Source organism: Pteronotus mesoamericanus, unplaced genomic scaffold, assembly GCF_021234165.1.
Source record: "Pteronotus mesoamericanus isolate MK-2021 breed Mesoamerican mustached bat unplaced genomic scaffold, CSHL_Meso_final contig_2, whole genome shotgun sequence".
NCBI lineage: Eukaryota > Metazoa > Chordata > Mammalia > Chiroptera > Mormoopidae > Pteronotus > Pteronotus mesoamericanus.
Genome location: NW_026555084.1, coordinates 1434 through 21484, shown reverse-complemented (window position 1 = coordinate 21484; position 20051 = coordinate 1434). Strand labels below are relative to the sequence as shown.

The following is a 20051-nucleotide window of genomic DNA, read 5'->3' as shown; positions in this document are numbered from 1 at the left end:
CATCTGGTTTAGGGACCTCCTTCGTATGTAAAATGCAGGTTCATCAGGGTCTGCCTCATAAAGAAGTTGTGGGGAGCAACTTCTCCCCACAGACACCGCATAGGCCTGGCACATGGTAGGCACCAGCCTGCCTCCCATCCTGGGCAACTATGTGCCAGTCTGTCCTGGGTACTCCAGCGCCTGGCAGAGCCTGGTGTGGAGCAGAAATTTCTCAAGAGTGTGATGAATCCAGGACTGTCCAAGGCATAGAAAGGAAGACCCAGGGCCGACGCACCTGGTTGCTTACAAGCTGTGTGACCTTGGGCGAGTTACTGAACAGATTCTCTGAACCAGAGTGAGGAGGGCCTGGTGCGGTGTAAAGGCCGGGTCTGAATTCTGGCCACAAATGCTCGTAAGTGACATGACAGTGGATGTGCCTGTGTGTGTGCAGCGGCACTGAGGGGCCCCACCCGCCAGCAACCGCAACCAGGAAACGAATTCTCCCCTAGCAAGGCCTGGGGTCAGGTCCCGCTGGACCCCAGCGCTGGGGCCAGGCAGTTACTTCCCCTCGGAGCCTTGGTTCCCTCTGTCACACAGGCTGCAAGGGACTCTACCTCCAGGACCGCCAGCACACCCTGCCCTGCAGCCAGCAGAGACAGGCTGGTCGGTGTCTGGTCCTCTGTGTTTGCTGCCATGGGTAAGAAATTGCTGGGCTGGGCCTCCTGGAGGTGGCTGCCTCGATCAAACAACAAGGACTCAGGATACTCCCTTCACCACGCCACCCTATGTAAAAGCGTGGCCCTGGGCAGCAAGGCCGAGGGGGCCACAGAGGGGAGCAGGCAGGGCTGTGCAGACAGATCTGCGGGGGTCCCTGACCAAGCAGCTCCATGTCTATAAGAAGCAGTGAACCCCCCCCCCCACCTCATAAGGCTGCACCGACAAAGGGAAAGTGCCAGCACTGAGTACTTGCTCATGAAGGGCGAGCCCTATTCCCCCCGGCCCCAGGCCTCAGGCTGAGGTTCCAAGGCCGGCCCGCTGATGATGAACGGCAGCTGTGTGCTCAGAAGGAACGAAACAGGGGGTGTGGGATGGAGCGGGGGCTCAAAGGGGGCGACCCCTCCAGAGGCCATCGCTCTGTGCCCAGGAAGGACAGACGGCTCTTCTGGCAACACAGCCCCCGTGCGCCCATCCCTGGCCACACCACCTGCAGCGTGGCTGCTCACCTGCAGCGTGTCCCCAAAGGAGAGCTTGTGGATGACATGGGTCATGTCCGGGTTCTGTGGCTGGGCCGTGGCACTGTGTGTGGACACGTGGAAGTTGCCTGGGACCTGGAGAGAGAGGGGAGTCTCAGGAGGTTGGTGGGCTTCCCCGGAGGGTAGGGTGCAGGGCTCCGCCCTGGAGCCAGACAGACCTGGATGTGGACCCCAGCTGGGTCCAGCTGCAAGGCTGGAGGGGCCACCGCCCATCCGAGCCCCGGCTTCCGCACCTGCAGAATGCGGCATCAGTGGTGGCTACTCAAGGGCATGGTTGGGGCTGGGGCCGGGGAGGGGGCATGTCTGTGAAGTGCCCTGCTGGACACCTGGCGCAAGGCCATGGGTTGAGACAGCAGCTGCCACCACCAACTCCTGGCTGATGGCTCCATAGCAGGTCGGGGACGACCTCAGGCCTGCAGGCCCCGCAGAGCTTCCTGAAACTCCACGTTAACACTGTCACCCTTTAGAAGAAGTGGTATGGCTTATAATTTAGCAGCTCATTTTATTTTTTTAAAGATTTTATTTATTTATTTTTAGACAGAGGGGGAGGGAGGGAGAAAGAGAGAGTAACGTCAATGTGTGGTTGCCTCTCACGTGCCCCCTACTGGGGACCTGGTCCACAACCCAGGCCTGTGCCCTGACAGGGAATTGAACCAGAGACCTTCTGGTTTGCAGGATGGAGCTCAATCCACTGAGCCACACCAGCCAGGGCTTGCAACTCATTTTGCAAGCGTTCCCCTTTCGAACTCTGTGAACCTCTCTCAGGAGCACGTGTCTTCACTAGGGCCCGGGCTCTGGGCTGACGCAGAGGGGCCGGGAGCACAGGGCACGCCGGCCTCCGCAAGCTCACACTGCGTGGCCCGCGTGGTGCCTGGGCCCAGGGCCCGGGGCGTGGGGAGGAGGGCGGGGCAAGCCACTGGGTCTAAGGAGAGCAGGGATGGACAGCTTGAGATTCCCCAGGAGGCACAGCCCCGCCCGCTCAGGGCCTGATTACCTGTGACAGGGTAGCAGCTGGGTTCCACAGGTCCGGCCCTACCTCCTGGCTGGGGGGTCACGAGCACGGTCAGTGACTACTCTGTGCCTCAGCTTCCCCCATCAGCAGAATGGGGTGGCGACCTCAAAGCGTTACTGGGAGGATTAAATGTGGTGACAAGTACAACGCCAAGGGCAGCTGTCACTAGGCTGGGCTCGTAGGATGGACCAGTTTGTCACCAGGCAGGGGGACCCTGCTCCTGGAAGAGGGGACAGCATATATACAGGGCCTGGGGAGGAGCCACTGCATTTAAAAAATACTTTAAACGTCGTTTTTACTTGTGTAGATAACACGGAGATTCATCTGTATTACAAAGACTTCACGAGATAAAGTCGGGATTCAAGTCCCCGTTGCCTGCCATCCCCCGGAAATAAAGAAACGATGGCGTCTGGCATGTGTCCTTCAGACTTCCCTATGCAGTGACGTGTGGCCTCCGGGGGACGTGGGCAGAATTCAGAACCGTGTCTGGGGCCTGGGCCCCCCGCTCTCGGAGTTAAGTGAGGCAAGGAGGCTGGCTGCGTGCATCTGCCACCCGCTGCCACCGCTTGAGCTGTGACTCAGTGACCCGCCCCCCCCCCCGCACCCGGAATCCATCACAGGTGGCTGACTCATACCAGCACACACTGGGCTGGAGAAAGAAAAGACGACGCTTTTAGAGCCTGTGACTTAGGAGCCTGCGTCAGTGCCTCTGATGGATTTTAAAAATATATCGGCAAAGCCAGGCCTCAAGCTCCGGCTCACCGTGCCCTCTTCCCAGGGCGCTGGGGGACGCAGCAAGGGGTCTGGGATGCTGGGGCCATCGGTGCAGCTGAGACATGTGAACCCTGACTTCCGGCTGCTGGCCAGCTCCCTGGCGGGCGGATAAGGAGGCTGCGGGGCAAGGGCGCGCCAGGTGCTGTGAGACAAGGGGGTGGGGGTTGGTGGCAGGGGATCCAAGTCCCAGGGAGACTGAACCCCCCCCCAGACTCTCAGCAGGAGCCATGAGACACCTGGGCATTGACCTCAGCCTGCCGGGGGCTGTCTGGGGAGGCGGGTGGGTGCACAGCTTGGCTGTCTGTTCCTGGGGAGGGAGAGGACGGAGGAGACGGGGACCAGGGGCTCTGTACCTTGTTGATGCTGAACTGGCCCTCGAAGCGGCAGCCCACCCCGTTGTTCAGCGGGATCTTCATGGAGTTGTCGATGTGCCCCACTTCATGCCTGCCCATCTCATCCTGGATGTCGAGCCCGACCACTGAGACAGCCAAGGAGAGAAGAGTCACAAACACCCAGAGAAACGGGGGCGAAGGACCAGCCCCCTGCTCCGTCCCCTCCTCGGACAGGCCGGGGCCCTCCAGGTGCTCACTGGGGCCCAGAAACCCAGAAAGGAAATCAGGCCACGTGATGGACAGGGAGGCCCTGGGCAAAGGGGGAGCTCGCCCCCCACGCCCCCTGCCATGCCTGTGCTAGAAAGGAAGAGGGGAAAGAGAGAGGGAGGCAGCAGCTTCTGGGACCAGTGACCAGTGACGCAGGAGTGCAGGGCACGGGGGTGATGGCCACCCAATGCGAGGCCGCAGGCCGCAGAGGGTCAAGGGGAAGAGGTGGCCTGAATCCGGGCCCTGCCTGCCTCAGACCAGCTGTGCGACCTGGGCTGAGGCACTCAGCCTACATCCGCTTCAGTTTCTTTCTTGGGAAATGGGGTGGTAACAATTAAACCTTCCTTGGAGGATCATGAGGATCGAACAGTTAATATGTGTAGAAAACACTTAGAACAGGGTGTAAGGCACAGGAAGTGGCAGGTGCCTAATACACTTCACCACAATGCAGCTCAGATGGAACCTGGGCTCACTGGTTCAAGAGGCTCGCTCCTTCATTCGTTCATTCGTTCATTCATTCATTCATTATGAAGGTGTCACCGTTAGTTCCTGCCTTCATTCACGCACACCCTCCCTTGCCCCAGTGCCTGCTCCTCCAGGCCCCGCCCTGCAGGAGCTCAGGCACTTTTCTGGGTTGCTCCATACGCCAAACGGGCGACCTGGGGAGCCCCGGTCCGGACGGCAGTGTGGTCCCACCCCCTCCATGACTCAGCTTCCCACCCTGGGCAATGGGCAGGCGCACGCCAACGGCTTGTCCCGAGATGGTCCAAACGGCAAGGGGGAGGTGGCGGGTCCCCATAAACTACTGCAGCGCAGCGATTTCCCCGAAAGGACGTGAGGAAGAGGGCCTCAATGCAGAGAAAGAGCAGCTGGAAGTAACTTTTTAAGTGAGCCAGTCCTGAAAGGGGACAACAGGAACAACTCCAGCTCCCTCAGTGGAGACGGGGAAGGGAGCGAGGGCCCATCCACAGGAGAGAACGGGATGTGGCCATTACGAAGGACACTCACGGGTCTGCGGTATATGGGAAGGCCGATGCGTATCACTCAGCTTAAAAGAAAACGCAAGCAGGTCCTTGTTTGAGTCAGCAGTTTCATCCCCGGGAGCCTATCCTCAGAATGCACACGTGATCAGACACGTGTGCAAGGCCGCTCAGGGCGAGCGTATTTGAAACTGTGACAACTGGAAGCAACCCAACTGCCTGTCGGCAGGGGCCTGGCCAATGGAACGGCCCCCTCTGCAAGGCTGGGCAGCAGGTAGAGGAAGGGGCTGAACCGGCACGTGGGAGAGGCCGCACAGGGCAGGGCAGCAGCCGAGTGTGGCACTGCGCTTCCCAAAAGTCACCCAGCCCCTCTGTGCCTCAGTTTCCTCCTCCATCCTAGGTTTCTGAGGATAAAAAAAAAGGAAAATAGCACTTTCTATGCACTAGACACTAAGAGTGCCTTTTATGTAAGAACGCGCCACCTGAATTTTCCCAGGGGGCAAGTTAATGCTATCAGGCCCATTCTTTCTGGGGAGACACCGAGGCACAGAGAGGTTAAGTCACTTGCTGGTGACCTCACAGCTAAGAAACGATGACGCCTGGATTGGAACCCGTGGAGCCTCGATCCAGAGCCCACGCCCTTTGACCACTCTGCTAGAACCCCTCTCACCTTGATGCGCTGACACAGCCAGAGTGTTCACATCAGGACCTGGCCCCAGCTCAGAGCCGACTGCGTGCCTGCCGGCGTTACTGTTTCACTAACCTTATATGAGTGATATATAAGGACAGCCCCAAGGGACCAGCTGAAAACAGGAACCCCAGACAGGTCCCATGCAGCTGGGTCCCAATTACAGAAAAAAAGATTGTTGACGGACAGGTAAGCGGACAGGCAGACGGACAGAGGACACAGGAGTAGAGTGAGGGGTCCCAGCCCTTGACAAATGCTTCCTCTGGGGTGGCATAGCACGCTGGGGAATGTGTATTTCTTTTAGCGTTTTCTTTCTCTATTTCTATATTTTGAACACATTATCCTTTTTTAAAAATAAAAAATAATGTGTTCCTTTATTAGTTGTGTAACCAAAAAACCCCATCATTTTTTAAAGCAGGATATGAGATCGTACATGCAGCATGATCTCAGCGGGTGTAGAAATGTGCGGAAGGGAAAGCCAACAGGACGGAATGGCCTGGAGTGTCCACCGAGCCTGTCGCGGGCGTGAAGGATGGATGATTTCTCCTCTCTCCGCTGTTCTGGATTTTCCAAAAGTACAATGGTGAGCGCATACTTTTTTTTTTATAAGATAAACTTGAAGCTTAAAAAAAAAAAAAAGCCAGGGTATGGGCTCTAGAGCAGCAGGGCCCTGTGGGCTGGTGCAGCCACAGTGTGAGGTCGCTGGGCCCCTCTTGGGCCGCTGCCTGGAGCTGGGACAGAGCCTGGAACCACATCCCTTCCCTCCCCGGTCCCCCGGGTCCCAGTCCTCTGGCCTAAGAATTTCCTTGTTCCAGAGACACAGCCAACGCCTGAATGAGAAGCTGCCAGATGAATTATTTTTCTAAGAGAAGGAATAAAATAAAAAAAAAAAAAGAAACCTGACCATTCCAACAGGTTGCCTGGCTTGGGGCCCACTGTGGATTCAAAATTGTGATGTAATTCTCACCCAAAGCAGTAAGAGGGCTGACTCCCTATCTCTGCCTGCAGACCCACCCAACACGCTGCCCTTCAATGGCAAGGAAGGGGGTCGCACGCCACGTTGGGGCAGAGAAACAGCCAGGACCCCAGTCCCCTTACCCACAATTCTAGGGGCCAGCTTACCACATCCTCTCAACAACTGCAGGCAATAGACAGCACTAAGCCCATTTTACAGATGAGGAAACTGAGGCTTGGCAAGGTTACCTTAACCAGGGTCAGACAGTTTTAGCGACGGAAGGAGCCAGAATGTGATGCCACACGCCAGGCTTCCAATGAGTTTTGTTTATACAAATAATTCCTCCCCTTGGTTGAATCAAAGGAAACAAACAGATAAGGTAGAGTATGAAGTGAAGAAGGGAGTGTTCTGAGTGCTGCTAAGAGCTCACAGCTGCATCCTCCTCTAGGTGGCTGGCGACACCTGGTTGGCTGAAGGCTCCTTGCCTTGAGGCGCTGGGGAGGTTCTGTGACCACCCCCCCTCCCCCCACACACCACCCTGCAGTCCTCAGTCAAGGACACCAAGGATATGGATAATGAGAGCCAGGCCCTGCGCTACCAGGTGGGACAAACCATGGCGCCATTCACAAGCCACACACCTCTGCTTGTCCTCTCGCCTCCCTCACACCCTCAGTGGTTCCTCCTGAGAGCCCGCTCTCAATAAATTCATGTTCTGAGAATCTGACTCTGCTTCTTGGGAACCTGAACTAAGAAACTACCCCCGACCCCCGGCCAGCAGCATATACCCTCCAGATGTAAAGCTCGTTAGCAGTTTCTTATTTTTTTCCTTCCCAAAACCCACCAAGTATGTTCACATGGGATCATATTCTCCCCACAAAAGTGGGAGAAATCTCATGCTACCTGTTGCTGGCAGCCTACCCGGCTCGCTTTGCTGGTCCCAGTCCTCCCCCCACGTCTGTGAGGGCGCGCCCAGCGCCGCCTACAGGAGGGGTCTGGCTGCGAATACTCACGTTCACAGTGCAAGTTGGGCAAACTGATGTTCAGGCTGACGTCGATTTTGCCCCCGCTGTCCTTGTCCGGGTCATCGACATACAGCTCGTTCACGCTGGGGGAGACAAGCACAGAAGCCTTTGCTGTGACGGGGGCGCCCGCCCAGGCTGCAGGGACGGCTCCCCTGGGGGGGATGGGGCGGGGCAGCGGAGCAGGCGAGGGGGCGTGGCAAGAGCACGGGAGTCTGATTCAGGTTCCCACGCTGGCTCCGCCACTCTCTGGGGGAACTCGGCACAGGCTGCCCCTGTGAACGCATCTGTTATGCGGGGGTCAACGGGATGGTCTGAAGACGTATGCGAGGACTGCAGGCCTTGCTAGGAATCCGAGCCTGGCCCCAGCAGGCGCACGCCACCTCCCTCCCACACCACCGTGATCTCATGTTTCAGGTCTCACAAACCCGGGGCCGGTACCAGGTCTAAGAACAACCAAACCAACGTATCAGTTCCTTGTGGCTGCTGTAACAAATTGTCGGAAAGTTAATGACTTTAAAACAACACACCTTTATCCCTGGCTACTGTGGCTCAGTGGATTGAGCCCCAGCCTGACAACCAAAGGGTTGTTGGTCCAATTCCCAGTCAGGGCACAGGCCTGTGCTTCAGGCCAGGTCCCCAGCAGGGGGCGCCCTAGAGGCAATCACACATTGATGTTTCCCTCTCCTTCTCCCTCTCTTCCCCTCTGTCTATAAATAAATAAATAAATAAATAAATAAATAAATATATATTTTTTAAAAGCATACCTTTATTAACTTCTACTTCTGGAGGCCAGCCGTCCACAGTGGGTCTCCAGGGGAGAATCCACTGTCTCGCTTTTTTGGCTTCCAGAGGCTGCCTCAGCTCACAGCTCCTCCCTTCACCTTCCGGGCTGGCTGTGTGGCATGTTCTCTCCTCTCTAACCAGCTGACTTCCTCTTAGAACTCTGTGAGCTCACCCTGCCCACCTGGGTAACCCAGGACCACCTTCCCATCTCAAGCCCCTTGACATCATCACATTTGTAAACGTCCTTTTTCACATTCGGTCACAGAGTCACAGGTTTCAGGGATGTGGATATCTTTGGGGACAGGTGGCTCCACAGACACCTTGACAGCCATGACACTCTGTTGTTGGGGACAACAGCACCACGCTGTGATCTGTGAGCAACACTCGTGTATTTAACCAAGCCTTCTGAGCACCTAGCCTGCCAGGCACCAGAGTGACAGGAAGGAGACCACCATGGTCTCAGCCTTCACGGAGCCCCCAGGCACCACGGCTTCCCAGGGAAACAGCGCCCACTAACCATGAACACTGCTTTCATGGAGAGCTGAGGGTGCCCCGGGAGGGCCGGGCCGGGCGGCTGGGACGACCTCTCGGAGGAGGTAGCAGCTGAGGTCTAAGGGTGAGGAGGCTGTTCTGGCAGAGGGAGGGGGGACTCGGGCCAGAGGCCTGGAAGTGGGGAGGGCGCGGCTCACTTGGGAACTGAGTGAAGGTCACTACGGCTGCAGTGGGGAGCAGGTCCGGGGGGCTCCAGGGCCATGCTGAACCCTTCGCATTTGCAGCTGCACCCGGTGCCTCGGTCAGTACTGCACTGTACTAGGAGGCTCCCTGTCTGCTGCAAGGAAGGCTGATCAGAGGGGCCAAGGTGCATCAGGGAGTCCAGGCAGGAGGCCGCTGCAGGCTGCAGGTGACAGATGGCGGCCTGGCCTAGGCGTGGCAGGGACGGAGAGGAGGGCAGGGGATGCAAGAGCAGGCAGGACTCGCTGGCGGACGGGCCTGAGGGCAGGCGGAGGGAAGCACGCGGCGACTACCGCAGCCTCTTTCTGGAACCGTGCACTGGGAAAGAAGCTGGCTGGTGGCGGGAGAGGCACTGGGTTCTGCGTGGCCGTGCTGGGCTCGCGGTGCCCTGGAGTGAACGCTGGATGGCCATGTCGGAAGCCTGGTTCCCAGATAACTCCCCACGGGGAGAGGGGAGCCAAATCTAAAGGCCGGCCTAGTGGGTAGCTATGGGCAGAGCGCGAGGCGGCCACTTGGGTCCCGGGCACGGGCTGAAACCTAAGGGACTGCGGCTCTATACAATCAGGCTCTGTAAGAGCCTTGTCAACGACCACTTCTTTGGGAAAGGAGCTGGGCCAGGGCGAGGGCACCTTGCTTTTACTAAGATCCTGTCCTTGTGCCCCAGAGCCTAGTGTGCCCCAGCTGGTGCTCACTTAATAAGAAACAGTGGGCTCAACCACACACCCGCGGCTTCTCGCCTTCTTGGGTCACAAGAACGTTCTCAGAATCAAGAGAGGCCTGCACAGCTTAGCCTTCAGATGGCAGGGATTCCCACCCATCCAGCTGGGAACGGCCTGATCTGCCCCTGTGAGATGTCCTGATCCCCATTCTAATGACAGGAAACTGAGGCTGAGGCTCAGAGAGGCTGAGGCCCACCCCCAAGGTCACACAGCAGGACATGGCTAAGCTGTCCCCCGGCCCAGGTCTGCCTTCTTCCTGAGTCCCAGGGCTCACTTTGCCTCCCTCCTTCTTGTCCCCAGCACCCGGGGTCAAGGGAGAAACTGAAGGGGCCCTGGCCCTCTGAGGCGCCGGCGTGGGCGGAGAGGGAGCCAAGGGCCTGGGCTTGGCAGGCTCCCAGAGTTGCCCCTCATCAAAGAACAGGAAGAACTAAGGAACCCGAGGGAGAGGAGCGAACAGGATCACGGGACACTACGCTGGAGGACTCGCTGTGCCACTGCCAGATGCTCCTCCTAGGCCTTCAGCGCCCCATTTCTACCCCCGGCCTGAAATCGCAACTCAGGAGGGTTGTTGAGTAATGAGGTTGCTCGGTGACTAACAGAACGGTCACCGAGGGAGAGCCCTCGGCTTCCCTTCCCTGCCCAGTGAGACTCTTCCTTGAAGCGCCTCACCTCTCCCACCTGGGAGGCGGGGCCTGGGGCATCACTGAGGGATTGTGGGATGATGTCATCCCCTGGCAATCCACTGGAGGTGACCTCAGCTGGCAGAGCAAGGTGAGTCCCAGGTGTGGCGCCAAGGTGAGCTCACCGGTGGGGCCTCGGGAGCCCTCTCCCAGGCCAGTGGCCCGGCTCCCCAGCGTGGCCCAGACAAAGGGGCCACGGTGCAGGGGAGGTGGCGAAGGCTCTCAGCTGCGGGGCTCAGAGACAGTCTTGCTCTGTAAGCCTAGAGCTGGCAGCTCTCAGGTGCCTCCCTGGAGGCCCTGGGCTGTGCGGTAAACGCCCCGTCACCTGGGCCGCCCGCCAGGTGAGGTCAGTCCAGCCACCTCCTGAGAACAAAGCCAGTGTTCCGGGGCTGCTGGCTTCCTGCCTCCCCGAGCCGGCTCTGCGAGCCCACTCACAGCCTCACGTCACTTGTCACTCACGGGTGCCTGCCAAGGCTGGCTAACCTTGTTGCCTGGGGCCAAGCTGATTGTAAAATGTGATTTTAAAAGCCCGTTTGGAGCTAAAGCAGATGCTTTTTGGGGACCCACTGTTGTTTGGGGATGGGCCCCGTGGGCCTGATTCCCCGTCACTGGCAGGGTAATAAGAAGACCCGTGGGGCAGTGACAGGGAGGTGTGGCTCCCCACCTGGCCACACCTCTGAGAAGCTGGGGGCCTGGGACAAGGGGCTTCATCTCTCTGAGCCTTGGTTTCCTCCGCTGTAAAACTGGTAAAGCTTTCTATGAAGTTAAAAGATAGGCAGAAGTAATCTACGGTAAGAGAGGTCAGAACGGTGGGGGAGGGGCGGTGACTGGGAGGGGGCAGAGAGAACCTTCCAGGTGGCGGGGATGTGTTATCTCGATGGGGCACTGATGTGGGTGTGATGTCAATGCAGGTAAACACCCATCAAGTCTCACCTTTAAGACGTGTGCACTTTGCCATCTGTAAGTTATATACACCTCACTAAAAAAGGTGGTGTGGGCGCGGGGGGTGGAGGAGAGAGAAAAGGAGGAAAAGAAGGGGAAAGAAAAACATGGGCTAAGGATTCGGCTACTTCCCAGGGCTGTATGAGGACCAGCGATGGGACGGCAGGCTGCCCGGGCAGCGGTGTTTGTCCCTCATTTAACCCTTGGGGACACAGCACGGGCCCTTCTGGGTAGAAGGCATCCTGGTGGAAGTCCAGGTTCTCAGGGTTCAAATCCTCGCTCCGCCACCTACTGTCTGGTTGACCTCGTCCAAGGGGCTTTGCCTCCCTTGCCTTAGTCTCCCCAGATCTGTAAGACGGGGACAATCATAGATGTGGCACAACCTTAGTAAAGAGTAAGTGCTCGATACACATCCACTACTGCTATTGTTATTATTAACATCAACGTTTCCTGAGTTGATAGTAACAGTATCCAGCGCATAGCGTTGTGGGGAGGACTGAATGTGTCCATGCGTGTAAGGTGCCAAGCACAGCCCCGGTCAAGTCTAAGGCACACGTAAAATCCGGCCTTGCTGATGACTAAGCAAAGGAGATGGCCCCGTTCTGCACTCGCAGGTGGTGCTAGGCACCGTGCCGGGGCTTTCACGCGTATCTCATGGAACATGCAGGACAAGCCAGTGTTTAACTGGGGTTACTCTCCTCCTTCCACAGGGATGACGCCAGGCTCAGAGGAAGACAGATAAAGACTGGCCAAGGTCACACGGCAGGAAGAGGTAGAGGCAGGATCTGAATCTAGAGACCCAGGGCCCCTGGAGCCCAGTGCCGCGTTCCTTCTCCTGGATGACACGGGACAGGATGGGAAGTGATGGAGACCTGAGGGGCGTGGCCCCCCCAAGTACACCTGTGGGGCAGGTGTCACGGTCTTTCTGATAATCTTCAGGTGCTCCCCCGCCACCCATGGCCCAAATATCCATACGCTCTGGAGGCGCTCAAGGGGCCGCTCCTAATGTGCCCGTAACCTCCCTCTGTCACCACCTGCCACACCCTGTGGGCGGCAGCATCTGAGTGGGCCCCCCTCCCTGAAGGGGACTCTGTGCTACCAGCACAGAGCGGGGGCTCACACTCTGCTGACAGAGCAGACGGGGGAGGTAACCGGCTGCACTGGTGGAGGAGTAGGGGCGCATCCGGGGCGGGGAACGCCAGGCAGCGTCAGGGAGTCTGGCGGATGGCGTGGGGGTGGGGGGCGAGCCGAGACCATGTAGGGAGAGCGAGAGAGGGCCTGGGGTGGGAGCGGTGCGGGGTGCGGAGGTGGAATGTGATGGAGGGCCTTGGAATTCTCGGCTGAGGCGTGAGTCTGGTGACATCTACGGAAAACAATTTTATTTGCTTTTAGAAGAGCACTTGAATAGTTCAGATTCCTGCCCAAAGTCGCTGACCTCCGAGTTTAATAACTGGATTTAATGGAAACTTACACACAGCAAAGGCCCTGGTGGGAGGGGGCTGGGAGGGAGGCGGGTTATGCAATCGCCACCTGGCGGGGAATAATGCCCCCCACCTGAGCCCTCTGCAGACACAAAGTCCCGCCCCCGCCCCACAACACAGCTGTCACCCTCTGCCTTGGTCCTTGTGCAGCCTCCTCACCTGGCCCCTGGCCTCCAGGGTCCCCTCTTTGCAAGAGGTGAGCTGAGGCACAAGCCTGATCCGGTCACTGAGCTCAGAAGCCTTCAGCTCTCCCCCTGGTCCTTTCTCAAGAGCACAGTGACAACCGTGGCTGCTACCCAGCCCTGGCGCACCATCCGGACACGGGTGGGCATCTGGGCTCCGGCGGGCCTGCTCCTCCCCCTGGTGATGCCACCGGCCTCCTCGCTGTGGACCTGCTGGGGCCGCGTGCGAGGACACCGGCCGGGTGCCCTCCGAGTTCCCCCAGTGGGCAGCGGCTCCCGGAGTCCTCACTGCCTGCTCACTGCCTGGGCCGGGGGGATCCGAGCCCTCTAGTCAACTGTTCTGACCAAAGAGCAGCGGCTCCCAGGCGCCCAGGGGGCCAAGGCGATCTGGGCAGAAAAGGGCAGGGTAACAGGCCAGGGCGATGCCCGGGCATCAGTCAGGCTTGGGCTTGGCTCTGGCTCTACCACTTCCTAACCGAATTGGGGTTTTAGCCTCCTGGTGCCTCAGTTTCCCCGGCTGTGAAGCAGGGCTAATGCTAACAGTAGAACCCACTTCAAGGGGCTTGGTGATGATTAAATTGGCTGAGCATCGTAAATTCCTGGCCTGGTGGCCAGCACCTGCTCGCCTGCTGTAAAATCGCAATGGGAAATTAGAATGAGTTGTGTCATGCTACACGATATCAATGGAGGGCTCCGATGGCTGCAGTTTCTTATTCTAAGTCCTCACCACGTTAATAATACAGCAGCCAGAGCCTGGGCAGTCAGAGGCTGGCATGTTCTGTGGCCAGCGCTCTCCGAGGAGGGTGGCTTGCTCCCCTGGAAAGTCTGCCTCCCGGCACCCTGGGGGGCCTCTCCCCCAGCATAATTAACGGCCTGTCCAGGGCCCAGGTGGGAACCCAACCGCCCAAACAAACAGGCCTCTCTCCCACCGGGCCGGGCCAGAATAGCGTCTTAGGTCACCGATAACCACAGGCCAGGGCTGCAGCCATGCTGACCCAACCAGCGGTGACCTCATTTCCTTGGGTTACAATCTCGTCAGGGTAGGGGACTGACCCACTGTGGTCACGCGCTACTGCCAGGGAGGGCCAGCAGCTCCGAAAGGGAAAAGGACTGTGACTTTCCATGCGTCCCAGATCAGCAGGGCTCCGCAGCGGTGAGATGCGCTTCTGAGAGAGGGAAGACCCCAAAGGAGAACCCGTTGTCCCTCTGTGGCGCCCTCGGTCCTCACCCTTGCAGACTCCCCTGGAGCAGCTTCCATATTATGGCTATGTGGCAACAGAGACAGAGGGGACATCAGGGCCCCTGCGTGTCATAAACGGAGGCTCTGGCCCCAACAGGTCTCTCTTCTTGTCCCCGCCTCCCTCCCTCCCTCCTCTCCAGCCACACACACTGCAAATGGGAAACTGCTTCTTAGGCCGGGGCCGGACACAGGGGAACCCTCGAAGAATAGCCTCTTGTTTGATTTCTCCCCTCACCCTCATCTTTCTTCCTCTCCAGGGGATCTGGTGGGACCAGAGGGTCCAGGATGCCCCCCAGGGGCCCGGAAGAGGAAGTCCCGGGGAGGGGACAGGCAGCAGGGCGGTCGGAACGATGTGCTCCTGGGAAAGGAGCCCGGCCTTGGGTACACGGAAGGACCTGCCCAGGCTTGCTAGGGTGGCCCTGCAAGCAGCTGAGATGCCGGCGCTGACGTCCCAGCGCACCTGCCTGGGGCCCCTGCCTCAGCGCCCGACCGCGCTGGGGGCTGCGCTGATACACGGGGTTCCTAAGCTGCCTTCACAATGTCGGCAGGATACAAGGGGGCCCGTCCGTAACTCAGGGGAGGGGACGAGGAAATAAACATTCACAGGGCGCTTATCCTGTGTGAGGAGTTGAGCGGCCTTCCGGTTTTTCTAGTGTTAGATGGGGAGTAACTATGAAATGAGTAAATGCAGAAAGATATGGTAATCCATTAATACCAAAGGCTACAATAAATTCCTCATTCACGGGTGTTGCGATTTTACAAATGGACGTCCAGACCACCTCCACCAGCAAAACGCGGACGCCTGGCTTTATTGCGGTGGTCGGGCCGCGTGCGGAGCACCTCCTAAGGGGGCTGCTATCTTGTGCAAGCCGCCTAAGACACCACACGCCCTTCTCCTTCTGCTCCCTACTTTGTCTTTTTATTCCGAGCCCTTATCACAAACTGATATATCCTAGGGCCGTCTGCTTGCTGACCGGCTGTGTCCACTGCTGCCATTTTCGGCTCCACTGAGCATGGAACCGCACGGCAGGGAATGAGGCAGGCCTGGCTCTAGCTGCTGGGGGCTCAGGGCCGAGGACGGGCCCCCCAACACAAAGCCGTGTGTACAGGGCTGACTCGGCCCCGCTGTTTCTCCTGCCCGTGCTCTGCCCGGCCCCCGCCCCGCCGCACCGGTTCCCTGGCTGCACTTCACATACCCCAGGGAAGTCCTGCCTCTGGGCCTCCGCACTTGCTCGTGCCCTTGCCTGGAGCAGGTAAAGCCGCCTTCCCTACCCGGTGCCTAGGGCGTGGTCAGGGCCCCTCCTTGTTGCGGTCACACATGTACTCTGCTCATCTTGCTCAGAACGTGAGGAGCCTGCAAGGCACCCTCCCCCCAGGGAACAGAGACTCGAGGAGCCTGGCGCAGCAGGTCCTTTGTCACGCCAGCCACTTCACAGCCTCTCACTGAGCTCCCTGCTTCCACCTGCAGTTCAGGATGGGGGACCCCAGCACGTCAATGGCCCAAATGTGCGCAGACGGGGAGACACTCGGACGAGTCATCCCCCATTCGGGGCTGCGTGTGGAGGGGGCACAAGGTCCTTTCTCCAATCTCTGCATGGTCGGGGCGGGTCGTGTCTTGGGAAGCAGCTAGGCCTCCCCAGGCCTGGAAGGGAGTGGGATTCTGGTCCACCGTCCCTTGTTTTGCCAGCAAGACTGAGACCCAGAGAGGTTCAGCAACTTGCCCAGGGTCACACAGCAAAGTGGTAACCGAGCAGACACCTGGCCCTGGGTCTCCCAATCCTTGTCCAGTGCGTTTCCCACCGCTCAGTGAGGACCCCTGGGCTTGGGTGCCATCGGGGTTAAAAACAGGAGCAGAGGGACAGGGAAGGCCAATCCTGTCACACCTGGGGGCGGGGCGGGGCGCGGAAACTACATCCAGAAACAGGTGAAGGGGAGGCGAGATTGGCAGGCCTCAGGAGCCGCCTCCTACTGCCTGTGAGCAAGTGCCCTGCCCTTCTGAGCCTCAGTTTCCTCATCCGTCCAGAGGAGACAACTGGTCCCCACGGTGGTGTGAGGGTTACAGGCGGTAATGCTTTTACAGCAGCCAGGCCCATCGGGGGCCAAGCAGCTATGTTTCCAATTTCCTATTGTCTCGTGGCTGAGAAGGAAGCAAAGGAAACCAAGAAATTCCATGAGTGAAGGAGAAAATTCCAGTGTTGAACAGGGGGAGTGAGCAGCCAGGCCTCCAACCCCCTGATGACTTTCTAGGTTGTAAACACGGAAACAAAGAGACCTGGAAGCCTCACGCCCCGGCCAAGGCAGGAAGCTCCTGGGTCTGATTCTGTCTCAGAGGGGCGTCCGATGAGGCCCGGGCTAAATCACGCCGCTGGCATCTGGGTTACACACGGCCCAGAGCGTGCGCTAGGAGTCGGGGATGCACTCACGATGCGTCAGTTGCTGCCAGGAAGCGCGCTGCTTCCTCACCAAGTGTGGGCCTGGGAACAGGGCAGGGGGCTTAGCCGAGGGCCTCTGATGTCAGCGGCAGCGCCCTCGGATAGGAAGCCACACAGTGTCTCTGAACTGTTCCGGCTTTGACACTGAATGACCCGGGGATGAGTCAGAGGCGGGGAAAAGCCCCTGGCCACACAAAGGGATGGCCAAGGGGGCAAACATGTTCTGTCCATCTGGGGACCTAGATGGACATGTGGTAGGCAGCCCCGCCCCCGCCAACGTGGAGCCCAAATTCCCGCTTCAGCTGTAACAAAGCAGCGTTTGCCTTTTGCTCTGACTTGAAAGCCCTTTTAAGAAACAAGGGCAGCAATGCCACAGGCTGGGAAAGGGCGTTGGAAGCTTCTGAGGTTTCTCTCTGTTTTCAGGCCCCCCCCTCTTCCTCATCTGGGAAAGCTCTGGAATGCGGACTGGGGGTGGGGGGTAACTTACACTTCTGTGGTTATGAATCCGGTGAGCTCCGAAAGGAAGAGGAAGAGAATGAAGAGGCAGCAGCAGATAGAGACTGGAAGAAACAACAGAGACGCAAGGTGAGGGCGCAGGGCACTGACCAGGCGAAGGCCCTGCCCTGGCCTCCCCGCCCCTGCCCTCGGGGGGAAAGCCCACCCCGCAGCCTCCACAGCCCCTTCCTGCTCTCTAGGCTTAGACTGAAGCTGCCCTGCTCCCCGAAAGGGAGCCGGGAACCGACTCACATGGGTCTGACCCTCCAGGTGGGCCAGGCCCCTACCAGGCAGAGCCCCCCAGGAGCCAGTCCAGCGTTCGTCCGCCAGAGCCCTCGGTTTAATGCAGTCAAAACCAGGTGGCTGCGTGGGGGCCAGCATATGCGTTCTGTTTGGCTTGAGGGGAACATACTTCAAAACATGGAGTCGGCACCGAACAATCTGGAGATTTCCTGTCGGAGCAGATTTCTGGCTGCTCCAGGGCACCCAGCTCTCGTCCCCTCAGGCGCTCTGAGCTCGCCAGTGCGCCACGGGCCCCACGGCTCCCGCCCGCCTCCCTGCTTCCCTGGCTGCGTGTCTCTTCTGTGTCTCACCACCCCCACCCCCATGGTGCCATTGACATTGCGCCCGTGTCCCCACTCAAAAGTAGGAAAATGAAGACAGTGAGCTCTGCACGTCCAGAGGAGGGACCGTTCTTTGTGGAGGCGAGGGAGTGGCCCCCGTCCGGAAACGCAGAGTGGGGGGGTTCCAGGGCCGGCCCCGCACGTGAAGGGGGCTCGGCTGCGCAGCGCTGCCCTCGGTTCCGTGGTGCAGGACACAGCCAGTGTCCCAGGCCCGGCCCAATGCCCCCCCCCCACCGCGTGCCCCCACCCGGCCATGCTGAGCCATGGGCGGGCCCCTAACGTCTGTCCCTTCACGGCTGTGGTTCCGCTGCCCGGAATGGCTTTCCCATGTCCCCCCGCCTCCGCAGTTGCCTTCTCTGTGTGGCAAGCTCCTACTCATCCTTCCAGGCAAGGCCCCGCTCCACATGTCCCTTCTGGGGGGGGAGGCTCGCCCTGTCCCCAGGAGCGTGGCTGGTTCCTCTTTCCCCTGCGCTCCCAGCCTCTGTTTGGACACCTGCCACAGCTCAATGGTTATCTGGGGCTGCTTCTCGTACTAGACTGATATCCTGGAGGGCAAACTCGCCACGGCTCTCTGTTAGGCCTTTCATCACAGAGGCCTTGAAGGGCTTGGTGGTTTGGGGAAGGCGACGTGACAACTGGGCTGACCCTTCGTTTCCTGCAGAGAGAAAGAAAGTTCCCAGCCCCACCGGCTCCTTCTGGTACATTCTTGACAGCCGGCACTGGGACTGGTGTAGCCACCGGATGGGCGCTGAGACCGGTTACACCACCATCCCCATTAGCCGTGGGTATTGCTGACCATATCTGTCTGTCTGTCACGAATGGTCAAAGATGCATTCTGGGGGAGGAGGAAAGAGAACGAGTGTTTGCTGGGCGCCTACTGTGCACCCCGCCGAGGAAGCATGGAGAGACCTCTGGTCATTGCGCATTCCCGCTGGGTGGGGACGTGAGCCCCTGTGGAGGGCGGAGACAAGGAGGCTCTGGCTGAGGAGGAGACTGCCCCGGAGCCACACTGGGAGGGGACAAGGCTGGAATCTGTGCTCTCGAGAGCCAAGGTCCGAACAAAAGAACCCCAGAGCTCCAGCTCCAAGCAAAGGGGCCCAGGGATACCCCAGAGTCCCCGGTGAGCTTCAAAACCACACCAAGACACAGAGGTTCCTAGAGTCACGCCCCCGTTCTTCCGAACTCTGAAAAAACGATTTGGGCAGCTTTAAAGGGGGTTACTTTTCTTTCCCCCACCTTTCGAAGAGGTAAGATAGGCGCAGGATAAGGAGTCAAGCTGCACTGACAGGCATATGGTGTGCGAGGCTCTTTCCCACTCCTGACCGCAGTCCCCGCGGGAGCCAGCACCGTCACAGGCCTGTGCCCTTCCCGGCCCGGAGCACAGATGTATAAAATAAAGACTTTTCCCTCTAAGCAAACAGCAGCCTGAGGTGCCCCCGCCTGCAGCTGTGCTTGCCCACTCAGCAGTCTGTGACCAAGCAGGTGCCACATCAGCTCGTACACAGCGCCCACATTTGTTTGTTTGCTCGCTTGTTTTTAGGGCGCTGAAATGAATTTCTAATGCCTTTCTCCAGCTGCTGAGCAAACCCGGCGCAGGCAACAGCCCAAGTCTCCCAGCCCACGTCCCTCCTGCCACCGCGAGGAAGGCAGCGGTGACGGGAGCAGGCCCTGCACCCCCACCTGGCTCCCCCGCACTGTTTCTGAACAGCACCGCATCGCGTGGGACCCGCTCTTCAGAGAACCCCGGCGCCGACCCCCCACAGCCCCAGCAAACCCCGCAGGATGCTGCAGGGACGACCAGGCCCGAAAGAAGCAGGTGCTTTTTGAAGGTCCATGCTGACTTAGGTCTGTCAGGGTCTCCCCAGCTGCCCTCCCTGCCTCCAGCCTGCAAAACGGGCCCCCCAAGTTCGTTGCCGCTCTGTCCAGATCGGAGGAGGACCGCAGGGCCGGCAAGGCCCTCTCTCCGAAACCCGTGTGCTTTCTTCAAGGCCGATGAAGCCTGGTCACCCGGGCAGGGGGCAAGTCCGGAGGCTTGGCTGAAACCCAAGTCTCCCACAGACCCTGACACTGGAGCTCCGCGTCTGCCTCACCCTGTCCCCAGACTGGGGGGACAGAGATGCGGATCAGCACCACTGTGGCCTCAGGGTCCAACATGGTGCCCGGTGCAGAGGAGACATAAAATAAACCTCGGGATAAGGAATGAGAAACACGAAGGCCAGGTAGCAGGGAGGTCAGCCAGAAAGGCTTTGACAACTGAAGGCTCGACGAGGGATTTTTCAGTCCATGTTTGGGCAAGAGGCTGCGGCCTGACCCCAGACTTCTTCTGAGACTGACGAGGCCCGGACAGCAGGAATGCAGCCCCCAGGAGAGCTGGCGAGTGGGCGACCTGGTGCAGCCAGCCAAGGGGGCACTGGGCCTGAGACCCAAGACCCGGGAAGCCAGCGAATTTGTCCAAAAGCCACACGGCTGCTTCAGGGGAG

The 20051-nt window shown here is 59.0% G+C and overlaps 1 protein-coding gene across 1 annotated transcript in view; it reads right to left on the bottom strand.

Annotated features, from left to right (window-relative positions):
- LOC129066753 (endoplasmic reticulum-Golgi intermediate compartment protein 1-like) overlaps positions 1-19725 on the bottom strand; it is a 36882-nt gene extending 17157 nt beyond the window's left edge. The window contains exons 1-5 of the mRNA XM_054568588.1: positions 19662-19725; positions 16941-17091; positions 7251-7345; positions 3372-3496; positions 1203-1307 (exon numbers count right to left, since the gene is read on the bottom strand). Of these exons, the coding sequence (XP_054424563.1) occupies positions 1203-1307; positions 3372-3496; positions 7251-7345; positions 16941-17091; positions 19662-19725 (540 nt within the window). The remainder of the gene's footprint in view (positions 1-1202; positions 1308-3371; positions 3497-7250; positions 7346-16940; positions 17092-19661) is intronic.
- Positions 19726-20051: the final 326 nt, after the last annotated feature.